This window comes from Coloeus monedula, assembly GCF_965178545.1.
Source record: "Coloeus monedula genome assembly, chromosome: 6".
In the NCBI taxonomy this organism is placed as follows: Eukaryota; Metazoa; Chordata; class Aves; order Passeriformes; family Corvidae; genus Coloeus; species Coloeus monedula.
This window is the reverse complement of record NC_138786.1, coordinates 575,951-594,357: the sequence shown is the minus strand read 5'-3', so window position 1 is coordinate 594,357 and position 18,407 is coordinate 575,951. Positions and strand designations below refer to the sequence as shown.

General features: G+C 54.4%; 2 protein-coding genes across 2 annotated transcripts; one reads left to right on the top strand and one right to left on the bottom strand.

The window, feature by feature from the left end:
• Positions 1–715: 715 nt before the first annotated feature.
• DNAJC17 (DnaJ heat shock protein family (Hsp40) member C17) lies at positions 716–14,941 on the bottom strand. The gene is made up of 11 exons (XM_082284126.1): positions 14,838–14,941; positions 13,412–13,481; positions 12,159–12,217; positions 11,320–11,407; positions 10,839–10,921; positions 10,352–10,448; positions 9,904–9,953; positions 9,313–9,390; positions 8,197–8,277; positions 7,188–7,316; positions 716–904 (listed from the first exon to the last, which is right to left on the bottom strand). Exons 1-11 carry the CDS (start codon positions 14,913–14,915, stop codon positions 779–781), a joined length of 939 nt encoding a protein of 312 aa, XP_082140252.1. The 5' UTR covers positions 14,916–14,941; the 3' UTR covers positions 716–778.
• Positions 2,916–4,317, top strand: LOC309574445 (uncharacterized protein C15orf62, mitochondrial). Its single transcript, XM_082284127.1, is given in 2 exon segments — positions 2,916–3,225; positions 3,228–4,317. Coding segments are annotated over 2 exon segments (816 nt in total). The 5' UTR covers positions 2,916–3,149; the 3' UTR covers positions 3,968–4,317.
• Positions 14,942–18,407: the final 3,466 nt, after the last annotated feature.

Sequence of the window (18,407 nt, the reverse complement as noted above, 5' to 3'; positions counted from 1 at the left end):
CTGGCAAACTCCAGCTTTTTACATTTTAATCATGTATTCAGCATGCCCTGGAGGAAGCTCAGTAAGACCTGTCTGCCTCCTCCTCAGGCTGCCCCGGAGAGCTCCGTGCCTTCTCCTGGGCCAGGGGGTTAGGGAGGGACACCAAGCAGCACAGACACCATCCCATCTCATCCCTGAAATCCAAGGGGGAACCACTAAACCTACCCCCAGTGCTCCGAGAATCTCTTCCCTTGGCAGCAAGGCCTATTCCCATCTCAGCAGCACCACCAGACTTCCTGATCCAGACTGCCCTCCAAGCCTAACACGGGGTTCCCAGAGTAACACAGAAAGGTTGTGTGACTATTCCAGGTGCAGGCTCTAATCCCAACACTGCTGGAATGTCTGCAGCTGTGTATGGATCCTGCTGTGGGGGTAACACCAATAAAACATTGCTGCGCAGAGACCAGCGTCCTCCTGTGGGTTGCTTAAAGCTGTGGCCAAAGCCCTCTGGATCCAAGCTTTCAGGGATTAAAAGCTCCAAGGTTTGGTGTTCTGATGGCACCTCTCACACCCTGTCCCACAGGATGGGGAGCTGCTCTGGGCACACACTGGCAGGGTAACACCTGCACTCTGTGAAGCTCAGGCAGCCATTCCTTCCCCAAACCTGGAAAGGGATAAGGGCTGCATTCCCTGGGAGTTTTTATTCCCACACCACCTTTAAAAAAAAGGAGGTTTATTGACTTAAATTAAGAAACAGCTCTGGGGGGACGGAGGGGTGGGGAGAATCCATACTCTCACGCTAAGTGTGGGACTTTTCCTCCTCGTCTTCCCGCTGGAGCTGCTCGATGAGCTGCTGCCTCTCAGCTGCCTGGCGCATCCTCATCATCACCAGGCTCTCATAGTCCCGCTCGGACACCACCGACGCCTGGGAAGGAGCAGGAAACACACACAACCTGTCAGGACAGCACAGACTCCCAGACCCTCCCCAAATCCCCCTCACAACACCGGTGTTCTGGGCAGGAAGCAATTTGATCCCACAGAAATTGGGTGAGGTGGGTGAAAGCTGCCTGGCTATGGGGAATAACCAGGAATTGTTATTAAAATGATGATTAAAAATAACCAGTGGTAAATGTGGTTGGTGAGGAAAGAGGGACAGACACGGAGCCAGCATTCCATGAGGCTGGATGGGGCATTATTTGGGATGACAAGCTCACCCTGCACCTACAACGTTGGTGCTCGAAGTCCAGCATACACTTCACCTGTTATAAAGGCTAATGCCATAAAAAAATCAAACCTTCGTGGATTAGTCATGGAAGTGACTAAGTCTGATGGTGCTGAGGCCCTGGCACAGGGTGCCCACAGAAGCTGTGGCTGCCCCTGGATCCCTGGAAGTGTTCCAGGCCAGGCTGGATGGGGCTTGGAGGGATAGTGGCAGGGGGTGGGACTGGATGGGCTTTAAGGTCCCTTCCCCCCCAAACCATTCCATGATTCCAACAGCTGCTATCAATGACCTTGGAGGTCTTTTCCAACAGGAACAATTCCGTGATTCTAAGCGGCTGCAGAAAGAAAACCACCAGGGATGTTCCCAAACCTGACACAGGAATGGAACAGTTTTCCAAAGCTCCCGGAGCCTTGCTGCTGTGTGTGGCAGCAACTGTCACGTCAAGGCAGTCGATTGCAGACTCTGCCTAATGAATGTGGGCAGCAGATGACAGCTGTTCCGGTGCTTTGGAACTGCTTCCAAAGCCATTCCACACTGGTAGGTGGCCGTGCTATTTTGGATGTATGAAAGCACTGCAAGGCTTGGAAACATCCAGCTCGTTCCTTGACAGTTCAGGTGGAAATAAAAACGTCTTGAGAGAAGGTGAATGGAAAAAACCCCTTCATGTTCATTTTTCTAGGAAGCGGGTTAAGTGGTGATCACAGAGAATCACGGAATCCCACAATGGTTTGGGTGGGAAGGGACCTTAAACATCATCTGGTTCCAACCTCGTGCCCAGGCTGCTCCCACCTGGCTTTGAACACTTCCAGGGATTGGGCAGCCACACTCCAGATATTTAAGAATTTCTTAGGAAGCAGAAGGGACACGAAGGCAATAGAACGGCTACGTAAGTCTCCGCATGGAAACATGGGCGAGTGCAATTCCTTATCCCATGCCAGCAAAGTGGCTCCTCCGGCTGCGAGGACACAATGAAAGCCCACAACAGATAAGAGAACATCAAGTGGGAAATTAAGAGTCTAATTGGTGTCTTAGGAGCCACCTGAGCGAAATGACCTTTGGGTACTGGCAGCAGCAGTCTCTGAGAAAGCACCGATGGCATCAGCCCTCAGCCGGGATCTTTCCAAGTCCCATCCACCAGCCTCAGGAATTTGCTGGGCTGGATGGAAGAGGCTGCGTGAGACTCATGCAGATGAATCACCCACACAAACCTGAAGCCCCACCTCGCACTGGGATTGAAATTTAAAACAGACAGGAGATTATTTGCAGCCTGGTTTGGGAGCTCTGCTGACACAAGGAGCCCTCGGAGCGGCAGGAGGGAGAGCAGCCTGATCCAGGTGGGCTCCCAGCACGTGCTCCCGGGTGCGTGAGCGTGGGCTGAGGCTTTGCCACTCCACACACCTACTTCCTGCAATCCTGGCAATTACCAATCGAGTGAAACCCAGTTTCTGACGTGGCTGACTCAGCAAGGGCTTGGCTCAAAACAAACACATCCACGCAGGGAGCTGCATCCCGGGAAGCAGCGACGGGTGGCACATGAAGGGACGGTGGCGGCAGCGCTGGGGAGCTTTGGCATCCTGGGTCCAACCTGGCTGAATTCCTGGACTCCTGGCTGAGTTCTCCCTGGACTTGCTGCTTCATCCTGGTGAGCGTGGCCAGCCCAGTTCTGCGAGTGCTCCAGCAGCTTCACCTCTCCGCTCCTGGACTCTGGGCTGCTCCAACAGGGCGTAAGTCTCCTTGGCACTCCATTCTCCCAACGCTGCCTCCCGCGTTGTGGCTTTTTACATCCCCCTTCGCCCGTATTCCCTGGGTTCCTTCGGTGGCACTGAGTCACCGTCTCGTTCCCAGCCACCCACGGCGCTTTTCCGGCGGTGCCCCTCCACAGAAGGTGCCCGGTTACCATGGCACCCGAGTGCCCTTCTGTTCTAGATGCCAGATTAGATCTGTTCTCATGGTGACTGTGCCTCTGCTGTTCCCCACCAGCCCGGAGCCGCAGCACGCGTTTAACGAGCTCGCTCGCACGCCGCCGCTCCTCTCCGCTCTAGGAGGAGACTCCCTGAGATCCAAGCTGAGCCAAGTGCTCCTTGCCACGGCGTGGAGTTTGCATTTCCTGCACTACCAGCCTCCCTGTGTTCCTCGCAGCTCCGGGAACGGGGCAGGAAGAAGTTGCTCCCGTTGCGTGGCTCGCTGCTGATCCCTCGGCTCCCGCCTGTGAGGAGTCAGCACTGCTGCTCCTCGCTGCCTTCCCTCGGCATGGATACTTGGCGCAGGGGGTCCATCAAGTCCACCACCTTCTTCCGACGCTTCTCCCTCAGGAGGCACAAAAAGCTGGGCAACCAAGTCATCATCCTGAACCAGAACAGCCACACGCTGGACACGGATGGCCAGAAGAGGGAATGCTTGAGGGATCTGAAGGACAAGTCTGAGTACCTGTCCTGTCAGAGCGAGCAGAACCTGGCCAAGGCACAAGCCCCTCCCAAGCCTCCCCGGCTGTACCTGGACAGTTCCAGCTGCCCCAACATCATCGATCACACAGATTCCCACTCCAACCTCTCCTTTTCCGATGCTGCTCCGTACCACAAAGCCTCTCCAACGCACAAGGACCAGGCTACAGACCACGGCCCCTCAGAGGCAGGTCTCCAGAACAGCACCACTCTTCCCGACTTGGCTGACCCCTTCCTGTCCTTCAAAGTGGATTTGGGGCTATCGCTGCTCGAGGATGTGCTGCAGACCCTCAGGAAACAGAACCCGAGGGATTACGCCATTTGAAGGTACTCCTTGTCCATCCCATCCCAGTTACTCACTGCTGCTGCCGCTTCCTCCGACCCTGGCGGGAGGAAGGATGCTGGAGCGTGCCTGTTGTGTGTGGCCTGTTTTGTTGTCCTCGCCTCACTTACCAGAGACCATCCCTGTCCTGGCCAAGGAATCCTCTGGAGCAGAGCTCACGGGCTACGTGCTCAGGTGAGAGCACTGTCTGCTGTCTCCTGGGCAACTTTCCACTCTCCACCCCGGGAATTTCCCACACTGAACTGCACGTCCCCTCCTCGGGGAAGACTGGCATTTTTTGGGAAAGACTTACTTTGGGGATGTAACACTGGGGGGCAGGGACACACAGGGATTTGGCACGGATCACTTGTGGAGCAGCAGGCAGCCTGCAAGGAGGCAGCAGCACTGCACCCCAAAGGCAAAGCTTTGAGGGCTGAGGGACGGGAACTGGGGCTTCTCCTCCCACCATGTTTGGATGTGAAAGCTCAAAGCTGCTCCTCCGTTTTTTCTCTGCCTCCTTGTGGGTTTCTTCTCCCCTAACTCCAGTGCAGGTGGCACTCCCAGCCTGGAAAGAGGTAAGCATCCATGTAGGCTCCTGATACAGCACCAGCAGTGGATCTACCCTCCTGGCAGGAGAAGAGATGTCTCTGACACTGCTGCCTCACGCATGCACTGAGCTCCCAGCTGTACAGACATGGAAGAATAAATGTATCTGTGACTGGAAGTGTCTGGTTGCCTCATTTCTTTGGGAGCAAGCCACAGAAACCCCAGGCACCAGGAGCACAGGGTATCTGGAGCAGCCCAGACCCATCCTCCCTGGCACTGCAGGGTTTTATGAGGGGAGGGGAACCAGTGTGGCTCTGCTTCTCTGGGCTGGGGGAAGGACAGAGATGCTGGGACCTGAGGAGAGCTCACACAGCTCGGGGCAAGACAGGAACAGTTCCCCACCCTGAGCTGGGCAGTGGGAAGGGCTTTGCCAGGCTGAGAACATTCTGGGCAGCATCAGGACAAACTGCTGAAAGAAACTACCAGTTCTTACCTTTTTGACTATTAGGGCTCTTTTAAAAAATAACAATAATAAAACCTCCACACCCCCAGATAACCAGGAGCTTTGGAAGCGGCCAAAGCAACCTGCAGGGATATTCCAGGGAAAGCACAGCTGCCTCTTACCCTGCAAGATTCACCTCCCAAAGTCAGGTAACAGGAAATAAACCCTCTGAAACCTCCAAGGAGCTTAGAAAAGGTGCAAGAGTGCCAGGCAGGAGGCTCTTCTCAGGACTGAATGGCTGAGGAGCACTGGCAGGGAAATGCCACTGCAGGAGCAGGGAAAACATTCCCAAAATCAAGTGTTCCACACTGCTGGAGTGGCAAAACAAGCTCTCCACAGCCACTGTGTGTGCTTTGAACCATCACACAGCCACTGCTCTCAATAGCCTGGAGTAACACTGGCCAAGCCACAGCTCTTGAATTCCAAGGGCAACTGGAGCCTGCTTGGCTCCAGCAGCTCTCCAGGAACTGCTGGACAACGTGCACCTGTTGCTGCAGGAGACAACAAGGCTGTGGAAGCAGAGCAGCCTCCTCACAGCACAGCTTCCACCTGGGAGCTGCTTCCAAACCCCTCTGGCTGGGGTCTGGCTGTCCTTCACCGGCAGATTTTTGGGCTGCCTGTCCCAGACAAGGAGCAGAGGATGAGTAGGGAGCACGTTGCCATGAGAACACTGCAGGTTTGGGCTGTTTCCTGGAGCAGAGCAGGGAAGGAGCTGCTTTTGCACAGAGTGGGAAGAGAACGGGGGTGGATTCAGACAAAAACAGAGGGGGGAAGCAAATAGGAAGCAAGAGCAGCTTAAATCAGAATGAGGTAAGTGCAGCCTGGAAGCAGGAACGTGGAGCCTGGTGGCTGGGAAGCCAGGCTGGGTGTGAAAGGAAGAGGCAGGGGGAAAAGGGATCTGGGAGCTCACTCTGCACAGTCTTCAACTGGAGAGCACAAGTTAAGTCAGCTGGAAGCAGATCGGCCAAGGGGAGCTGTTAACACATTACAGGTTTTAGAAGCATCCTACTGGATGCAGCAGGAGGATTTGGAGAGGGTCTGGAGTAGGAACAAGGACAAACAGGAAGGAGAGCAGCTTGGAGATCCAAGGCTGCAGTGCAATCGCAGCTTCTCACAGGTAAAAGCAGCAGAAAGGACAGCCAAGCACCAGCAGTGAGACTCCTGGGAAGGATGCAGGTCCCGGGCAGCAGCTCCTCGCCATGCCCAGAGCCAGGTGGGATTGAGGACGCTGTGCAGGGCAGAGCTGAGTCACCAGCACCCTGTGCTGCTTTCCTGCTCTCCCTGCTGCCCCACCACACTAATCCTGCACCGCAGGCAGACGCTGCACTTCCACACCAACAAGCTTTGGGCATGGGAACAGGCCAGGACACACTCGGGGATCTGAACCCACGCAGGCTGGAATCCACTACCGAGCTCCGACCACACCAGCAGCCCCCTTCGGCAGGAATGGGCCAGCTCTCACTCTCTGCTAGTGAGAAATTCACTAATAACCTGGTTTGGAGTCTGCTTTTTGCCTCAGTTTCCCTCCTAACCCTCTGGTGAATCTCCTGTGGCTGCAGGACTCTCCCTGGTCCTGCATGGGCAGGATAACAACCAGGCATTCTGATGTACAATTACAAATAATATAAATAAAGTGCTTAATAAAACATCAAGAGAGTGAATGCACTGAACAATCTCAGAAGCTTGAAATATTTAGGGAGTGAACACACAAAAGGGCACTCAGTTTCATATTGCTTTCTCCTCCCTCCTGCAGACCCTAAGAACAGAGGTTTGCTTCCAGCACCGAAATTTCCTCCTCCTGTGAATGCAGTGAGTAACCAAGGCTCCCTAAAAGAACTTCTCAGCAGCTCTCACCCAGAGGATTCCAACAGTCAACACATTTTAAAAAATCCCATCAGAGTGGCACTGGAGGCTTTGGGCTGAGCAAGGAACACCCTTGCTCTTCACTTGGGACAAAGGGAATGTGTGAAGATCCAGTCATCCAAATAGCTCCAGCTCCCAGCGTGCTGCTGCTCAGGCAAGAGGTCCTTTAGAAAGCCACTGATCCAGCACAGAAAGGCTGCTGGGAAAGCCAGGTCTGGCACCAAGAGCTTCTGTGTGACCACAGCTACAGAGCACACTGAGATTTGGGTTGTTACAGCACCAGATTTGCATCCCACAGCCCACTGTCCTTACCTGGGAGGTCCTGGGCTGGCTGGTGCTGTCAGGGAGGACGGTGCTGGGGTGGCTCCGGGGCTGGCCCTCCAGCCAGGAAATCTTCAGGGGGTTATTTAGCAGGCCAACCTCATTCTTCACAGCCATCTCCTGGCAGGGAAAACATCCTTCCATCACCACCCGAATTCCAGACCCTGCTCCCTCACAGGTCACTAAGAATCGTGCTCCCATCTCAGGCTGGCCTCAAGGCCAAGTAGGGCACAAACAAGACCAATCCCTGGAAGTGCTCCAGGCCAGGTTGGACGGGGCTTGGAGCAACCTGGGATAGTGGGAGGTGTCCCTGCCCGTGGCAGGGGGCTTGAATTGGACGATCTTTCAAGGTCCCTTCCAACCCAAACCATCCTCTGATTCCATTCCATAAGAATGTAAGGATCCTTCCAACCCAAAGCATTCCGTGACTCTCAGATTTCACTACATGGGAAGCACCTTTACGGTCCACACCCCTGCCAATAGTTTTGATAAACAGGTCACACACAGTTCTGGGGGGTTTTATTACTTGGATGTGAGTGAAAGAACAGCAAACAAGGAATAGAGAGACTCTTGTACAGCCCAAGCTGATGGAACCACTAAAATTTAAGGTAACTGATGATTTCTGCTCCCACGGCCACATGAATTATTCTAACTCACAGTGAGCCAAGACATTTTGGGTTGTTTTTCACTGCAAATGCCTGGTATCACCTCCAAAACACAAAAGCCCAACTCCAAGGTATTTCACCTTCAGAGAGAGCTGAGTAAATGCTCGGTGCCTGATCTTTAAGGCAGTGCCTCCTCCCTCAGCCTGTTCCATGCACAACCTGTTTATGTGCCTGATCTCTGGGTCTGTGCCTCCAGCTGTGCCACTCCCTTCGTGCCTCTGTGCCTTCAGACTCTCATTACCCTTCTCCACTGCCTTAATGACAGGGCAGTGTCCTGGCTGTCACCCCGTCCTGTGCCACCCCCAGCACACCCAGCAGGGGCTCTGCACACTCACAGCTGCCTTCACCGTGGCAAATTCCACCACTGCACTCCCAGTCTTCCTGCTGGAGATCAACAAATTGAGCACATCTCCATACTGTGGAAAGAAGGAAAGGAAGGAAGGGAAGTTAATAACAGAGCCAGGAGAGACGTCAAGTTCATATATCAAATGAACACAAGAGAAAACATGTGTTTTCACAGACATGAGGCTTGAGCTGGCACCATTTCTGTCCTGCTTCCACTGATTCCACCATTTCTGTCCCTCCAGGAAATAATCTGGGAAGGCATGGAGCTCCACACTTGGCTCCCAGCAAGCCCTGGTGCAAGAGGGCTGCTGAGCTCAGAGCCAGAGTTTAGAGGGAAAATAAAGATGCCAGGCTGGGATTGATCAGATCAAAGGCTTGTCTGTGCCTGTCTCTGCACTTCCCACAGCAGGGATGTGGAGTGCTTGAAGAGAAGGAAAGAGTGCACCACAGCCACGGAGCCAGACTAAGTGGGCAGGGAGCATCCAGGGGGAAGAGCCTGCTGCTGCTCTGCTTCAGCAGGAGTCCCTGCTGGGAGCCAGGCAGAGCTGTAAGCTGGGAAACAGTTCCCAGCTCACGGATCAAAGGATCCAACTTGGTTCAAAGGTTGGATTTGATGCTTTAAGAGATCTTTTCCAACCTTAATTGGCTCCATGATCATGCTGATGAGCTCTGAAAACTGCATGAGAAAGATGAAAAAAAAAGTGAGCCACTCCAGCTTATAGCTTACAAGGGAGTGGAGGGACAGGACACAGGGAACGGCTTCAAACTGGATATTTAGATCAGATTATCTGTTCAGATGAAATTGTTAAGATAAAATCCTTCCCTGTGCAGGTGCTGAGACCTCAGCACAGGGTGCCCAGAGAAGATGGGGCTGCCCCATCCCTGGCAGTGTCCAAGGCCAGGCTGGAGGGGGCTTGGAGCACCCTGGGATAGTGGACAAGGTACCTGCCCATGGCAAAGGGTGGAGCTGAATCATTTTTAAGGTCACTTGCAACCCAAACCATTCCATGATTCTGTGATATGCAGCTTCCCAGAATTCACTCTCCTTACAGCACTGAGAGCAGGGGAAGACCCAGTGATAAACAGGGAAGAGCGCCAGACAGGACCTTCTGCAGGATCTGCAGCAGCACATCTTTGGAGTATCCTCCTCCCGTCTCATCTTCCTTCCTGCATTTCCACCTGAGCTGGGAAACAAAGGGCAGGAGCTCATCTTTCCTGTTCGGATGCGCTGCCTGCTCAAGCAGCTGCCACCCCCCTGCACATTCCCCACGTCTGCTATTTACAGCCACACTCCCGGGCCTGCCAAGACAGTGATCTCAGCTTGGGAGTGAGCACAGGGAACAAACTGTTTGGGGAACAGGGAGAAACGCTGCTGCTCGCTGGGATAAAAAAAGATCGAACTTGAAAGGATGCTAATGGCTCTGCCAGGGTAATTAGCAGATGTTTCCCTGTGCTTGAAGCACAGACAACTCAATCCTAGGCTCAGAAATCTGGAGCAGACAAAGAAAAGGTGAGGGAGGGAGGAATTCTAACAGCAAGGACAGGAGCTGTTCACCTGATGATACACATTCCATGGGGGAATTTAACCTCCAGTGTTAAGAAGGAAGTGCCAGCTCAGCAGGGTTGAAGTGTTCCTGCTGTTTTCCACCACGTTCTACCAGTTTTCACCAAAACCCAGCTTTCTGAGGATGTCTTACCTTGAGCTTAGGAGTTACTTTGCTTTCTGCTGCATTTCTTTCCTGCTTGCCTAAAGAGAGCGAAAGCCAACAAAAAAAAAAAAAAAAAAAAGATGGAGAGGACATGGGTGAAAATCCCTCAGTATTTAGCACAGAATTTTCTCTGAGAACACACATCTGACGACAGGAAACACTTTGGGATTTCCACTGGACCATTCCAGCCCCAAAAAACTTGTGCAACAGGAACTGCAGCACAGACTGAATATTCCATGGCAGCACTCTTCCCTTCTAGAAAGCCCAGACTTGCTGCTAGAAACAGGTCAGCAAAAATACAAGTAGGAGACCTGTTCTGAGGCATTTTTCCCTGCAAGAGGGTTGTGCTGGGATAACTGGAAAAGCAGAGGGTAGACGGCTGCCAGAGAGCCCAGTGCCCCCTGCAGGTGAGGGCTCCGGGCTCCCCCGTGCTCACCCCGGCTGCGCTGCTCCCTTTCCAGGCGGATCTGCTCCCTGACGAGCCTCTGCTGCTCCTCCAGCTGCCGGGAGCCCTCCTCACGCAGGCGGATTATCTGCGGCACAGGGAACATGGCACGGACACCTGAGGCACAGACCCAGGGCTGGAACGCCAACTGGACACTTCCAAGGACAGCCTGGGCCTCACTCCCATCTCCTGGGACACCTCTCCAGCCAGCTCCGCTGGGACAGCTCCAAAAGGAGCAGCCTGCTCTGGGGAAGGTGGCCTTGAGCATGGCAGGGAGTGGAACTGGATGGGCTTTAAGGTCCCTTCCAACTCAAACCGTTCCAGGATTCTCTGATTCACAGAGCCTTTTAATCCCAAAGGTTGAAGGACTGCTATCCAGAGATTCGCTGCACCTCATCTCATGGATTTCATCCTGAATGGAAATACTTCCAGCAATTCTTCTGAAAAATAGCAGAGAGAACTAAGAATTTATCCTTACCTCTTCTTCTAATGATCTCGTTATCCTGACCTCCTCCTCTTCGTTCTCCTGGCACTGGGCTTCCCGTTCTCTGGCTTCAAGATCTGCAGAGAAAGAAACAGAATTAAAACAATCCCAAGAGAATCTGAATTTCTCCTGCTGACCAGAGGGAGAGGGAAAGATCACAAACTTGGCTACAGCTACACCAATATCCTGCTAGCTCTGCTGCCTCTCCTCTGCCCCCACACACCAAAGGAGTCTTAGCAGTCCTCAAACCCCCTAATTCCCAGAGCAGGATCTAATTCCCTCCTTCCTAGAGCAGGACCACCCCAGCTATGGCTGTGGGAGGAGATCCCAGGTGGCTCCTGCACTTCACTTGGCATGAAGAAACCAGCGTCATCCCACATGGATGGACTGATCCCTGGGGAATTCCTGTCACAGAGAAATGCAAACACCCAGCTGAGGGAGACTTCAGGAGAACGTGAGGGTTTGATTTTCTTACCAAGCTTTACTTTCTTCCTCTTCTCATCGAGCTTCTGTGTCCTTGCTGCAGCCTCCTTCTTCGCCCTCCTCACCCTGTCATAGGCTGCCTGCCAAGGAACCAGCACAACAGTGGGGAACTACGGAAACCGGGAGAGAAACTGGAAAGCAGGGAATACAACGACATCAGGGATTGAAACCCTGCCAGCAGGGGTGAAGCATCTGCTGCTTCTTGGGCTATGAGCTCTGCCAGCACTTGAAAAGAGGAGTCAGTTGATGTTTTTAGCTCTCACCACCCGGAATCAGCACTTTGTTCCCTCCTGAGCTTATCTGGAGAGAGTTCCTTGCTCATTTCTGGTTTGTTTTTATTCTTCCCAGGGACATTTCCAGGTTCTTTCAGGCCTTGGGCAGTGGGTTCTCAGCCACTTCCTCACAGCTCCAGAAGGATCCAAGCTCTCCTTTGTCCCAGCTTGGAGCCTCAGGAATTGCATCCAGGTATTACTCATGTGCCAGCCCCTGACTCGAGGGGAATGGCAGATACACCGTTGCCATGGGAACTGGGGGTCCCTGAGTCAGGGATGGCTATCACTGGTGTTATCAAACAGGATATGCCCTGGTCCAGCACGTTATTAAAGGCACAAGCTCAGGGCAGAGCTGCTCCCAGCAGCAAATCACAAGCATGACATTTCTCCAAGCTGTTACCTGGCACCTGAGATTTGATCTCACAGAGAGAGAATTACTGGGAACAACAGCTGGGATTTGTATTCATGGAGTCTCTGTTGGAGCAGAGAGCAGGACAGGCAGGAATACAGCTCCCAGCAACAGCCCAAAGTCCCACCCTTCCCAAGGGAGCATCCTTACCCTGGCTGCTGCATCTGTGAGCACGGCCAAGGCCTGGGACAGCTGGTGGAAGATTTCCGCTGGGAAGGAGAAGAAATAAGGGCAAGATGAGGGAAAGCAGGTGAGGGACCTGGGGAAGAACCAGGAAAGACAGTTCCTGTGGGAATGTCTCTCCAAGGAAGAAAAATCACCTTTCCAAAGTGTTTGTAAGCCAACCTCTACCAGGGCCACCTCGACTCAAAGGTGTTACACAAACTTGAGAGCAAACAAAGAAACAAAACTTGGGATTGTTTCATTTTAAGAGAAATCTTGGAACACATAAACTTATTTTTTCTTATTTTGGGTTGCAATATCTCCTTCATGCCACATCTGGCTGGAGCTCACAATTTCCTTCTCCCTCTCAGTCCTTTTCCTTCAACTTCCTCTTGTTTGTGTACAAACACACCATCAGGAAGTCCCACTTATGTTGGACTGGAAGTTGTTGCATTACAGCCATCTATCCTTTAGAAGTCTTTCCTCTTGTCCTGTTATAAGCATTGGCATATTATGCTTATTTTCATGAAGATGCATTATCAGTACTGACACACAAGAAAGAAACTAATTGCTAACTCCACAAGCTCCATCCACAGCAAGCACGTGCTGCAGGCAGCTGGAATTCTCTCTTCCATGCCTCCAGCTTTTCAGCCTGACACCCAAACCTGGTATTTTTCCTCAGGTTTGCTGCCCCTCCTCCTGGAAGGGGACAGGGACGAGCTGGAGGCTTCCCCACATCCTTCCCCTCACTCCTCAGCCTCCTGCAGGTACAACCCCCCCAGATCTTCCCTCGTGGCTGTTACTTTTTACCACTGCTGCTCTCCAAAGCAGGGCAGCTTGCCAGGAAGCCAGGCCTTGCTCCCAGTTTGGGTGAGCTCAGCCAACACTCAGGGCTTTTCCTCTACCAGAAACGGGCCCTGCCCACAGATAATAGGATTTATGGGGTGCTGGTGAAGTTTGGATTGTGAGAGACAGGGATTAAAGCAGCGTCCAAGCAGGCAAAGGTTGGGAAGATCTGGAGAGGTGCAACTGTAATTCCAGCACTGCCCCAACGCTGGTGTTTCTAAACCCAGCAGGGACTGTTCAGCCTGACAAAGCAGAGCTAACATCAACGGGAGCAACTCCCAGCCCTGTGTGTATTCCCAGGGACAGCCAGGCACTCCCTCAGCACCCAGGGAAGCAGAGCCACTTCCAGGGGCCTGCAGAAGTGAAAACTGCCAGGAAGAGCTGCTCCATCTCACCTGCCTGAGGGTTGTCCGGGTTCTTGTCCGGGTGGCAGGTCAGGGCCTTCTGCCGGAACGCTGTCTTCACCTGCGGGGCCACACTGGGAGTTACTGGGGGGAACTGGTTTGTCCCTGCCCAAAAAAGGCAACTTGGAAAACCAAAATAATCCTCAAGTTCAAGGGTAACCTGCCAGGCCCCGTGTCTGGAGGGAGTTGGAGCTATTAAAAGCTGGTTTTAGTTCCAGGTGTCTTGTGTTGGAGCAGGGAAACCTCAGGTAAAAAAATGGGAGAGGGAAAAAAAGGGGAGAGGGGAAAGAAAAAGGGAGAGAAGGGAAAAAAGGGGAGATGATAAAAAAAGGGAAGAGGAAAAAAAATAAGGGGAAAGGAAACCAAAGAAGGGGAAGGAAAGGAAAAAGAATAAGAGGGGGGGGGGGGGAAAGGGGGAGAGGATAAAAAAATGGGTAAGGGAAAAAAAACAGAGAGAGAGCCAAAAAGAGGGAAAGGGAAGCAAAAATGGGAAAGGAAAAAAGGGGGGGAGGAAAAAAAAGAGGGAAGGGAAACGAAAAAATGGGGAAAGGGAAAAAGAAGTGGAAAGGAAAAAAAAGGGGGGAAAGGAAAAAAGGAAGCCGCTCTGTCCCACTCCCAACCAATTCCCTGCTAAAACAAGTGGGAAAAGTTGTGTCCCGGCCCCACCTGGTGGACAAAGCTGCCGGGATTGGGAATGTGCAGGAAAAGCCCTGCAGATGATCCCACCTCCAGTTGAGGGAGAGGCGTCTCCTCCCCGGGCTCCATCCTCCAACATCCCCTCTCAGCAAAGAATTCCTTCCCAATGTCCCACCTAACCCTGCTCTCTGGCAGTGGGAAGCCGTTCCCCCTTGTCCTGTTTTTCCAAGCCCTTGTCCAAAGCCCCTCTGCAGCTCTCTCCGAGCTTCCCTCTTATGTTTAGCACCGACTACCCCAAAAAATTCAATTGAAAACCGGGAACGCGTAATTCCAACCCTACAAAATGAACCACGTGGCTTTTGGGCACTCGGACAAACTTCTTAACAACTGGATGTTTTGATAAAGGCGGAAATTTTCCTTCTGGAAGCACACAAAGGAACGAGAGGAACAGTGTCCCAGCCCAACCCTGCAGTTCTCTCCAAGCCATCTCCTCCTCCGAAGGCGGGTCTCGCCCCTCAGGATTGAGAAGGGACAGGGGTGAATTGAGGGAACGACGCCAATCCCAGTAAAGCCGGGACGAGACAACGCCAAAATCAGTAAAACCGGGCTTTCCCCGAGGTTTGACAGCTGCGGTCCCTCAGCAGCGCTGGGAGCAGCCCCTCAGCTCAGCACTGGGGAGCAGCACGCGCCGCGCCGGGAACACGCCGCTCCCGAGGACACCAGGACAGGGAGAGAGGGAGGGGACAATAGGAGCCCGTCCCGAGCCGCCCGAGCCCCTCACCTCCTTCTCGGACGCCTTCTCCCCTATCCCCAGCAGCCCGTAGAGGTCCCGCTCCAACAGCTCCTTATCCACCGCCATCTTCGCGCTTCCCGGTTCCGCTCCCGGCGCCGCGGTCGCTGGGAAGTGTAGTCCCCACAGGCCGCCGCGCCACGCGCTGCGCCGGAAGGCTGGACTACAAGCACCGCGATGCACCGCGCGGCCCCAGTGGAAGGGCACGACCAGGGTGCGCAGCGCGATGCTGGGCATGCCGGGTATTGTAGTTCTTTAGCGGCGGCTGCGAGCGGGGAGAAACCGGAGGAAAACTACAAGTCCCGTGGGGCCGTGCGCGGGCACCGAGCCCTTAGGGAAAAGTGCTCGGGCGTCCTGCTGTCCGGCACGGTCACCACTGACCGCGTCCCCAAGTGCCACTTACAGATCCACATGCACGCGTTGGATCCCTCCAGGGATGGCACTCCACCACCTCCCCGGGAAGGCTGTGCCAGCGCGGGGTGGTGCGAGCCCAGCTACAGCGCGTTCCCAAAAACATACTTGTTTTTGTTGTCCCCAAAAATGCATCCGTCTCAGCTCAAGGCACAGCTCCTTGGGAAATTCTTGTCTTCTTACTGACCTAAGATACCTCCCTTTTCCCCCACTGCTCTAAAACGGGAGCACTGTAGAAGAAAGCCTATCCGATCATTGCCATGCACAGGAGATGGAATTTTTCATCCCTTATTCCTTTATTCTGATAGGATTTGTGTCCTCGTGGCTGAAGATAACTTACCTTTATCAACAATGGCAACAAACCTGAGATCACGGAGCAAACTTGATAGCCACGCATCCAGCAAAATGAACTGTTTCAGAGAGGTAGTGCAATACACTGGAAGATTCCTGGTCTGTCCCCACGGAGCCTCAGCCAAGCAGAGCCTCAGCTCTCAGGCTGCAGACTGAAGGCATTGTCGGTGTTGTTCCAAGCCCTGCTCCACTGCCACCTCCCTCTTCTTGACGAGAATCCTGGAATGGTTTGCACTCAAAGGGACCTTAAAGGTCATCCAGTTCCATGATCCCAGGTTGCTCCAAGCCCTGTCCAACCCGGCCTGGAACACTTCCAGGGCTGGGGCAGCCACAGCTTCTCGGGCACCCTGTGCCAGGGCCTCCCCTCCCTCACAGAGAAGAGTTTCTTCCAAGCATTGCAACTAAATTTCCCCTTTTCCAGCTTGGAGCCATTCCCCTTGTCCTAACCCTCCAGTTCCTGATGAGTGGTAGCCCTGGGTGTGCTGAGGCCACCTGTGGCCATCGTGGTGCCACCTTGGGCACCTCCTGTGGCCTCCCCCTGAGGATCCCCTCTGGGTTCCCCTCCTGTGACGCCTTCTTGCCCTGCAAGACACAAAATTTATCTGCTGACACCTGTCCCTAAACCTATGCACAGCACCTCATTCCTTCGGGGCTGTCCCACGCCTCAACAGTGGCCCTTTATGACAGCACCATCAGTGACGGCACAGCAGCCACAGGACATGGGCCTCGTCACAGAAGCAGGACAGGGGCACAGAGCCGCAATCCCATGGTGAGACCTGTGGGATGCAAACACCGCTGTTCCAGCCCCACCACAGCCCCGCTGCTGAGGTGTGGGACAGCCCCGGAGGGACGAGGAGCTGTGGGGTTTTTGGGGAGAGGTTCCTGTAGACAGACTTTGTGCCTCTTGCAGGGCCAGATGTCATCGAGGGAGGACACTCCAGAGCTGGGCACCTCTGCTGCCAACACCAGGCAGGCCGCCCCGGCTACGCCGCAGGACAACAACCGGGAGGATCCCGTGTGCCCGGAGTGCCGGGACATCAGCACCGCGTGCTCCAGCTCGTGCCAGCACTGCTTCTGCCAGCTGTGCCTGTGGGACTGGAGCCTGGGCAAGGCCGTGTGCCCGCGGTGCCAGCGGCCCACCCGGCACCCCTACCCCCAGCACGTGGCCCTGTACCACGAGGTGCAGGACCGGGTGTACAGCAGCAAGCGGAGATGGCGCGGTCACTCCACATGGCAGCCACGGAGCTGCTCCGGACACTTCGGACGCGGCAGGCCCTGGGAGAGGAGGCAAAGGAGATCCACGCGGTGGCCTCGCGATGGCCGCTGGCAGTCTCGGCACAGCCAAGGCAGCGACTCCCCGAGGAGGAGGTGGTGGCAGCAGAGAAGGGCTTGGGAGGACACACGTGGAGAGGGACGAGCTCCAAGGTTTGAGTGGGACATCCCGGCCTCCTCACGGGGAAGTCAGTCCTGGTGCAGCTCTCGCAGATCGTGGAGCCAGCAGGAACGGTCGCGGGGCCACCGCAGGTGGAGCAGGGGCAGGGAGCGTTCCCACAGCCGGGAGAGGAGACAGGGCACGTCCTCCAGGAGAGACCAGGACACCCGGACAGGCTCCCACGACCACTCCGCAAGGCAGAGGCACCGGAGGAGCTGGAATGCTGATGACAGACACACTCCCATGCCCCAGTACGATGTCCCCTCAGGGAGGAGCGAGAGACACCAGTGGGAAGACTCTGATTCCTCTGGGCACCAGCACAGGACAAGGAGCCGAACCCGGGACAGATCCCACAGGAGAGGCCAGGACAGCCAGACAAGCTCCGAGGAAACGGTGCCCCACAACCGCTCCAGAAGGCAGAGACGCTGGAGGAGGTGGAATGCTGAGCGGGGACGAGCTCCAAGGTCCCAGCGGGACATCCCGGGCTCCTCAGGGAGGAGCCGGCACCGGCGCAGGAGCCGGAGCCGTGCCGGGCACAGGAACAGGTAGCCCACCCTCCCAAAATGGGAAATGCCACGCTCGGGCACAGCCCGGGGTGTCCAGCCAGGCTTTGGTGATCTCCCAGCATGGAGCCACCAGATCCCCCCTGGACATCCTGTTCCAGGGCTTGACTCGCTGCAAATAAACAAATGCCACTTGTGCCAGCAGTTCCTTTCTTTCCCTTTGTGTTTTCTGCCATCTCAGGAGCCTCCACAGATATTTTGGAGCACCCCAGGCCCTTGGGTTGCCCTCATGAGCCTCATCCTTTCCCTCTCTGAGCTCCCCCCAGCACCAAGTGCCTCTGTGGATCAAGGAAGGAGCCGAGGGGCTCTTCCCCTCTCCTTGCCCTCTCAGCCTTTCCGTGGCTGAACCTGATTTGGATTTTTCCTTTGCTTTCCCTTCAGTTTTATCCAGGGAAACTTTGCTGGGAGAAGTTAGTACCCATTAGCATTTTTTCAGCGGAGCCACAGCTTGGTGCAGGAATATTTTCCCCAGAAACCCAAGGTGTGGCTGATACAATTCAGTGCTGGAGGTGCCCGAGCCCGGCTCCAGGGCCAAAACTTGCCCTAAACTTCCCTCCCAGCTGTCATCCAGCCCCTGTCCCCAAATGCCAGCCTTTGGAAGCACCCTACTAACCTGCAATGTCCCATTGATCTCTAATTTGGGGGATCAGCATAGCTGATCATCTCCCTAAATGCTTGCTCAGCACGTGGGACGTGGATTTTCCCTATGGATACGTTCTCTGCTGGATGGAAGGAGGCTGGTCACACCGGATCCCTCTTGCACTGCAAGAAATAATTGGGAAAAAGCCATAAAATCCAACAACT

What these genes read in the sequence shown, in the direction of transcription:
- DNAJC17 (XM_082284126.1), bottom strand. Translation starts at nt 14,915, where the DNA reads ATGGCGGTGGATAAGGAGCTGTTGGAGCGGGACCTCTACGGGCTGCTG. An exon ending in GAGGAAGAAAGTAAAGCTTG is followed by an intron (nt 10,922 to 11,319) that starts GTAAGAAAATCA and finishes CTTTCTCTGCAG; the next exon opens with ATCTTGAAGCCAGAGAACGG. An exon ending in TTGCCACGGTGAAGGCAGCT is followed by an intron (nt 7,317 to 8,196) that starts GTGAGTGTGCAG and finishes TTTCCCTGCCAG; the next exon opens with GAGATGGCTGTGAAGAATGA.